Raw genomic sequence first — 8364 nt, forward strand, 5'->3', positions numbered from 1 at the left:
CAAGCTTGGTTAACAACTCTAGATACAGATGAGCAAGGCTGGATCACGGTGCGGGGAAAGAGATGTGGTTGAAACTTTACAGAGAGAAAAATTGATGTGAGGAAAAGGCACCTTAGATGTGTTTAAATATCATTGCCAAAGTTAAATATTAACCAGGAAAGACACACTTTATTCCCCAGCACCCAAGTAACAAACACCTGCTTCCCTTTGTCTTAGGTTTAAAACATCCCAGGAAGGATCTGAATGATCCAAATTTGGCTTTTCTGAAAATAGAGAAGTTTGTGGGGAACGCATATTTTCTAAGCAGGAGCATTTCTTTGGCTCCTTCAGCTCTGGCTCCTATTACCACATATCTTCAATGACTGGCAGTGTTTAGTTACAACTTAATTTGGAAAGAGAGAGAGAAACAGAGAGCAACAGAGAGAAAAGACAGACAAATAGGCAGGGAAGAAGATGGGGAAGAAGAAAGGAAGGAAGGGAGGAAGGAAGGAAGGAAGGAAGGAAGGGAGGAGTGGAGGGAGGAGGGAGGAAGGAAGGAGGAAGACAGGAGAGAATCTGGTGATGAGACTGGAACATGCAGTCTCTGAGAGGTAAGAGATGACCAACCCTTCCTAAAGACCCCTTAAACACACAAAATGGTAGGTAGAATTATTCTGACCCTCTTGAACCAGGTTGACCAGACCTTAGGAGGCTCAAGCTGAAATGGTGTAGTCACTGCTAGTGAATGTAGTGACTTCTACGTGAGCTGGCCTCCAGGAAGAGCAGCCAGAAAAGAGCATTTCTCAGAGCACGTCTTCTCCAGAACATGTGGGAAATCACCAGAAGATATTGAAAACAAGATTGCCCACATATTTTGACTCCAGGGCACTGCTAAGGCATTCCTCTGTCTTATGTTTCAAAATTCCCTGGTTCTGGGGAGGCAGAAGATGTCCTACTGGACCTCCCCAAGGAACGGGCATCCAAGGCTCCACACCAATGTCTCATATGAGCAGCATGGGGCTGCACTGGTCAGACAGCACTCTTTCACCCTGAACTGTGAGTAGTCTGGCCTGGGCAATCTCTTCCATTTTGAAGGACGAGACCCCATGCCCATTGTGAAGATCATTTCCCACAATCTCTATCATTGAGTTAGTCCAGGTCTAGTCCTAGCTAGAGGCCCTAGTTGTGGCCCTGCCTCCTGGGTTCTTTGATGAGACCACAGATGGCCTCAAGGGTGGGACATTTGGCTGAGTAGAAAGTTTCAGGCTGGGCCATATAAGCCCAGGTTCCGAGCAGCTTGGGAGATCCTGGGAGTTTTCCTCTGGGGAAATGGATAGTGGTCTGGTTTTCTAGACCTGTGTGGGTTCTTTATGGAAGAAGGGCACTGCATGCCATTGCGTAAGCCGGATCCCACTGCCATTGCTTGGGAATTGCCCACGTGGCATTCATGCTGGGCTGCCCCTGGGATCGGAGGGGTCCCTTGCTGAGTCATCTGCTTGTTTTCCGACGACCCCGGGTCTCCTTCCTCAGGGAGCCTTTGCTCACAGCCCCTGAGCTTGCCCTTGTGTCTTACTGGATGACTGGTTTCCTGGTGGAAGGTTTGGACTAAGCAGTGCATCTGTAGGTGTGTGTGCCACGGAGAAGCAGGAGCCTGAAGACAGCCTCCGTCAGCCTCCTCCAGCGTCCCCGCTGCCTCAGGATCCACCGTGTCCACGGACAGTGAATGCCTTCTCTCCTTGTTAATCCAAACAGCACTGACTATGGATTCAGCGGGAGTAGGCATGTTCTCTCCTGAGAAAAGCAAGGTACAAACAGAGTCACCGCTGGAAGGTCTGTGGGCAGCTCTCCCTTTGGGGGCTCAGAGCTTTGAAGCCGAAAAAAGGCTATGCCCCAAAGGTGAAGGAGGCCAGGTACCGAGTCCATGGTGCGTGTGTGCACACACACATATGGGCGACCCATGATCCCACTCCCATGCGCTCACACACGTGTCTTCCTGACACCCTCACACACACCCACACAGGATGTCTCTCTGTCTTTCTCTCTTTCTCTCTCACACAATTATTCATTCAACAAATATTTATTGAGCATATTTATTTATTATGTGCCAGGCATTATTGATCCTAGGTCCTGGGAATACAGCAGTGACCACTGAGACAAAAACACACACCTTTACGATGCATTCTAGTGAGGTGGAAAAATAATAAACACATGAATATATTCCAGTAAAATTTCAGGTGGTAACCAATGCTATGGAGGAAAACTCAAGCATAGTAGAGTTTAATAAAAGACTTCAGTTTTTGACTGCGGTGAGGGAGTGACCCCTAGGAAAAGCTAAAGACCTAAGCATTTCAGGCCGAAAGAATGGTAAGGAGCAAAGGAAGCACATCTGGTCACCTACACATAAGGAATGACATACACTCACCAGTGGAAAAGACTTAACTTACGGGGTTTGATTCTGATGATAGGTTTGCCACCCAGGGCACGGGCGGAGGAGCTGAGTTTTCAAGCAGCTTCCTTTGGAGGACGGGCCTTTCTCCTGCCATCACGTACACACTGTTCTGGGGACACATTTGTAGCACTTACTGCTTCCCTGAAGCCAGTTCAGGGATGAGGATGCAGATGAAAATCTCTTTTCCTCAGGGACATATTTTTTCCCACCTCGTGGAACATGATAGTTTGCTGTCAACTCTTGGCGGCAGCGAGGATTGTGGGAATGACCGAAAGATATGCTCCTATAGGAAGCAGATCCGTGACTAGCCTGCAGCTGCCTCTGAACTGTCAATGTAGCTCACTCGAGCATTCTGGCATTTGTCACGGCAGGAGGCCCTATGGGTGATCAAGCGCATGACAGGAGTGGGGAGACGGTGTTGGAGGGACAAAACCATCAGGAAGCCCTGAGCTCCAATTCTAGAAACCCGAGAGAAATAGGGGACCAAAGCAGCCATCTCTGCAAATGGCTACAGCCCCGTAAACACTAACTGCGGTGCTAAGACTGAAGATTTGTTCTTGCTTCGTATCTCGACTACTATTTTCTCTGTGTAACAAATACGAAAATCTTTAAAAATATTCGAAATGCTCTGTACTTCTTTGAGAACAGAGAGGAACAGGGACATAATGCTGGCTTAATTCTCCATCCTCGGTTTAATTTGATGGAAGATACAAGGTGGGAAAGAGGTATTTTGAGCCCTTTCCCCCTTCAGCTGAGGTAAAGGAGTGGAGAATGGACGGACGAAAAAAGGAGCTGCTTTACAAGGCTACTGGGGATGCTAGTTGAAATGTACATGTAAAACGCCCCTTCCCTTTCTACATGAGATGAGTCTCACAGTGCCTGGATGTGTCAAAGGCCTATGCCTTTTGGACGCAGCCAGTGGGGGCACAGGGGCTTCCTGGACCCCAGCTCAAGGTCACATGGTGCCCCTGTGTTGCATCAGAGGCAGCCATGCTGCTCCTTGGAACCACATTTCTAGAACCTCGGTCCATCCCATGACGCTACGACAGGATGAAGAAAGCTAATCGCAGGGTCCTTCCTTCTGTTCCTCAGCTCCCAAAATAGCTGCCCTTCCAAACACAACCCAATGTCATAAGACACCGGACTCGAGTTTGAGTAGGAGCCTCTCCCAGGGTCTCTCTGTGTGCGGGCACAGAGAATCGCTATCTTCTCAATTCTCTCCATTCGTTTGGCTTCATGTCATTAATACCTCCCGGTGTTTTCCTACCATTTAAAAAATATTTAATTCCTTCCATAAAAAAATATTAAAGCCCACATTATATAAAATTTGTCATTGTAACCATTTAAAAGGGTACAGTTCAGTAGCATTAAGTACATTCAGATTGTCATGCAGCTGATCTCCAGAATTTTTTCATCTTCCCAAACTGAAACTCTGTACTCCTTAAACCACTGTTCTCTATCTCCCCTCCTGCTTTCTGTCTATGAATATGACTACTCCAGGTACCTTGTGCAGGTGGCATCATACAGCATTTGCCTTTTTGTGACTGGCTTATTTTACTTAGCATAATGTTCTCAAAGTTCATCCCTAGTTATCCAAGGCTCAGCAGGTGTCAGAGGTTTTTTCCTTTTCAGGGCTATATAATATTCCTCTCCTGCCATTTTGCCTGCTCTCTCTGTCTTCTCTCACTTCTCTTCCTCACCTTGTCCTTAAATATTAGAATATTCCAGAACTCTCATTGTTATCTCAGCCTCTTGTGAATTTACTCAGTGACCTGCCACAATTTTACCCATGCCCATAGCTTCAACTACCACCTGTAATGTTGATGACCCCAAAACTGTATCTCTAGCTCCAATTTTTCTCTGAGGTCTAGGCTGGTTGGAAGTTCTATAGACAACTATCTCAAATGCAGCATATTCACAAACAGAGTCACCTCTTCCTACAAAATATCTTTTTCTTCTGTATTCCCTATCTCAGTGAATGGCAGCACCATCTACCCTGCTGCTAAAAATATAGGCAAAATTGCTTTTCTGCCTCCCTACCATCATTTTCACCTTATTTTTGTAAACTTAACCTGATTCCTCCCTGTATAACTACCTTATTCTTCACACTCAGTTCAAATGCTTCCAGTGTCCTTTCAGCTCAGACTTGTGAGACATAAGTGACCTGGTCCCCAGCCAACCAACACACAAAGCCCCGAGGAACTTTGTAGGTATCTGTTCACTTAATTCCTACAACAAGCCTATAAATTAGATACTACAGTTATTCTCAATTGACAGATGAGGAACCTGAGTGACAGAGAATTTGCATAACTTGTTCGAAGCTGTACACAGCAAAAAAGCACAGAGCAGAGATGCAAGCTCTTCTTTAGAGCCTACAGATTACTCCATCAGACAGTGCACGACATCTCACAATTAGAGAAAGACGTAGAATTGTAAACTGTTAGAAGTGCTCTAAAAGGCACGTACCTAGCCTGGGAGGTCAGAAGTCTTCTCTGAGGAAGCAACAACCTAAGCACTCTTTGAATTAATGTGCCCTAACTTATCACTTGGTACTGAAAGAGGAGGGAGCTCTGACTTACAGAGCAGGAGAAAGGGCCAGAGGGAGGGTTGGGGGCAGGGAATGGTGAATCCCACGGGGCATGTGGAGTTTGAGCTGTCTGCGACATGCCCCTGACATGGATTTGTGAGTCTGAAAGGCAGGTGTGTTAAGCATGGTGCTTTCATTTGACAGTGGGTGATTTCAGCGAATGTTTGCTGAATGACCAAATGAATAAACACCCCTGAAGACGGGATAGGGCCTTAGGAACCTCTTAGCTTATGCCCTGCAGACTGGGGTACTATTTGACTGTGCCAGTTCAGTTGAAAAGGATCCCACTGGTTGGCAAGAGTAATGGGAGATGGGCACCTTCAGCTCAAAAGTGCCACTTTTGTCTCCAAAAAGCAGCACACTTCCTGTCCTGGATTACAGAGTCCCCTCTGGCTCCTGATTTCTTCCCAGCCTGGCTCGTGCAGGGCATGGGCCACTCAGTCCTGAACTGTATACATAACCGTAGAAACTCTCAGGCACGGTCTTGACCTTTGGGGGAAATTTCCGCCTCCCTTGGCCTGTTCCTCTGTTAAAGGATGAAGGGCTGGGGTTTGCCAGTCACTTGATTTCTGAGCCATGTTCCCCTAACTTCTTCCTGGAATGAAATCTGAGTTCCCAAAGGGAAGAGGCTTCCCCTCCCCTCCACCCCCCTGTTGAGGAGGGGACTTGTGCGCCTCACTGTAGTTCCCGGCCACTGTTTGAGGCTGCGATGAGCAAGCCCCCTGAGCCAGGGAGCCTCCTGGGCGCTGAGCCCTGCGCTTTCTCTGGCCAGCGCCCAGGCTGTTGGGAATGCCACGTCTTCTCTCCCCTCAAGCCAGTTTCTCAGGTTGGAGGCAGAGGTCCCCTCTGCCGCCTGGCCTAGCAGGGGGGCCAAGCCCAGCTCACCAGGCAGACCAGTCCAGCAAGATCAGAACACACGAGTGGAGGCTAGGGAACAGCAGGCTGTGGGCCAGATGCCTGGCTGGCCTCCGGCTCAGTTGGCAGGGGACTGAGCCCAGCAGAGCTGCCCTGAACCGGCCCCCTTGTTCTGGCTCTGATTCCAGAGGACCTGCTTTCTCATTCTTCCCCACTAGAGGGGCCCGGCAGAGCTCTGGCCCAGCCCTGCCAGCAGCTCAGGCTCCCGCTGTGCCCTCCTATTCCACCCACAGCCAAGCCCGGGTTCCCTCCATTGCGCCCAGCACCTGTCCAGCCTTACCTTTTGGGAGCACCACGAGGTGAGCCTGGGCCCTCTGCTGCTGCCTCAAGCCTTCGTACTGGGCTCGCAAGAGCTGGATGCTGAGTGGGGGCCCTTTCCCCAGGGCCTGAATCTTGGAGCCCTCGGCCATGAAGAGAGACCCCAGCTGCGAGAAGTGTGCAGGGCACAGGCATGGGCAGGATCCCTTCATCCGGATCCGGGAGAAAAGCAAACACGATGGGTGGGGCGGCAGCGGGGAGCAGCGGAGTGTGTGGGGGGGGGGAGCAGGCAAGCAGGGCAGGGAGGAAAGAAAGTGAGGGGAAGGATTGAAAAGATGTGGGGGAGGGAGAAAGATGAAGGAGGAAAAGGGAGGAGGGGAGATGTCAGGGGAAGGGGAAAAAAGTAGAATGAAAGAGTGGGGAGAAGAGAAATATAGGGGCAAGTGGGAAGGCTGGGGAAGAAGTAAAAGCTGGAGAGGAAAAAAGACCAGTGAGGGAAAAACAGAGGGCAGGGAGCAGGGACAGGGGCAGGGGAACAATGAGGGAGAAGGAAAGTCAGGAAGAGCTGGGAAGTCAGGGAGGAGGAGGAAAGGAAGGAAGAGGGAAGGGAGGAATGGAGGAAGGTGACACTAGCAAAGGGGATTAATGGCTGAGAGAAGAGTGAGGACGTCGGGGGCAGCAGGAGGAGGAAGCGGGAGAGGAGCGGCTGGGGAGCGAGAGACTGAGGGGCGGGCGGGGGGAGGGGAGGAATAGGAGGCTAAAGAGAAAGGCTGGCACAGCTATTCAGAGTCTTGCTGGGCGCCCAAGGAGGCGTCGCATTCCAGGTCTTTCGCTGCTTGATCCTAAAGTTTAGAATCCAGTTCCCAGAGCTATGGCGAAGTCCTCGGTTTTGTAGCAGAGCTGAAGCCGATGCTGGGGAATGGCAAGTGCCTGCTGGGCTCACACCTCTTGGACTGGAACCTGGATGCTCATCAACAAACCTGCCTGTTCAGTTTGCATTGGGAAAAGGAACACCCCCTGCAGCCTCCCAAAGCTGGTGCCTGGGAGGATGTGCATCCTGCAGCCATGTCCTAGGGAAAAACCCGGTGGCAAAGGTGTCCCCAAGATCTTTACTCACCCCAACACATATCTCAGGAGAAAGCCCATCCCCTCTGTGGGGACAGAGCCCAAGGGAGCCCAGGCCTCTAGCCAGCCCCACCTCTGCGACATTCGATGCAGGCTCTGAGGTCTCAACATTCTCCAGCCAGGCAGGAAATTGGTGTTTACCTAATCCACAGCTAGGTGCGCCCTCACTCTCTGCTTGCCAGCCCCACCATCTCTGCATTCCCTCTCAATCCTAGACCTTCTGTCTCTTGCACCAGCGTGGACATATCCTTGCTCCATTTGGTCATCAAAATCCCTTTCTATCTTCTCCTAATATGGGGCTAACAGGTTACTCAGTTACCCTATACACCGACAGAGGCAATGGAAACAGAGCAGAGACCGGATTTAGAGACATTTTGGAGGTTAACTGGGTGGGATCTGCCATTGGATATGGGAATGGGAGGTGGAGGGTCCACCTTCATTGGGTCGTGCGTTAGTTTGCTAGGGCTGCAAAACAAAACAAGTACTGTGGATTGCTAGTCATTTGTGTGCCATTGGAAATCGCTAGTCGCTGGATATAGATTGCAGATGTGGATTGTAGATTGTGGATGTGAATGCAGATTGTGGACATGTATTATAGTTGTGGATATGGATTGTGGATGTAAATTGGGTATGGATGCGCTAGTCACTGAACATAGAAATTGCTAGTCATTGGAGGTGGAGGTGAGTCGGAGAGTTCATCTTCATTGGGTGGCGTGTTTGTTTGCTAGGTCTGCAAAACAAAACAAGAACCACAAATTCAGTGGCTTAAACAAGAGTAATTTATTGTCTCACAGTTCTGGAGGCTCGAAGTCTGAGATCAAGGTGTCAGCAAAGTTGGTTCCTTCTGGGGGCTGTGAGAGAGAACGTGTTCGGCACCGGCCACCTAGATTTTGGTGGTTTGCTGGCAATCTTTAGTGTTCCTTGGCTTGTAGAAGTACTGTCTGACCTCTGCCTTTGTAGTCACATGGTGTTCTCCTTGTGCGCATGTCTCTGTGTCAAATTTCCCCCTTTTTATAAGAAAGGACACCAGTCATATTGGATGATGGCCCAC

At 49.6% G+C, this 8364-nt stretch overlaps 1 protein-coding gene across 1 annotated transcript; it reads right to left on the minus strand.

Moving 5' to 3' along the window:
* Window positions 1–558: 558 nt before the first annotated feature.
* CUNH9orf152 (chromosome unknown C9orf152 homolog) lies at window positions 559–6457 on the minus strand. Its single transcript, XM_039870679.1, has 2 exons — window positions 6211–6457; window positions 559–1770 (listed from the first exon to the last, which is right to left on the minus strand). The coding sequence occupies exons 1-2, from the start codon at window positions 6398–6400 to the stop codon at window positions 1241–1243; spliced, it is 720 nt and encodes a 239-aa protein (XP_039726613.1). The 5' UTR covers window positions 6401–6457; the 3' UTR covers window positions 559–1240.
* Window positions 6458–8364: the final 1907 nt, after the last annotated feature.

Source organism: Pteropus medius, unplaced genomic scaffold, assembly GCF_902729225.1.
Source record: "Pteropus medius unplaced genomic scaffold, Ma_sr-lr_union100, whole genome shotgun sequence".
In the NCBI taxonomy this organism is placed as follows: Eukaryota; Metazoa; Chordata; class Mammalia; order Chiroptera; family Pteropodidae; genus Pteropus; species Pteropus medius.

Excerpts from the sequence above, each read along its gene's own strand:
- CUNH9orf152 (XM_039870679.1), bottom strand. The coding sequence starts at position 6,400 with ATGAAGGGATCCTGCCCATGCCTGTGCCCTGCACACTTCTCGCAGCTG. Across the intron at positions 1,771-6,210 it reads CCTCGTGGTGCTCCCAAAAG|GAGAGAACATGCCTACTCCC; the intron begins GTAAGGCTGGAC and ends TGCTTTTCTCAG.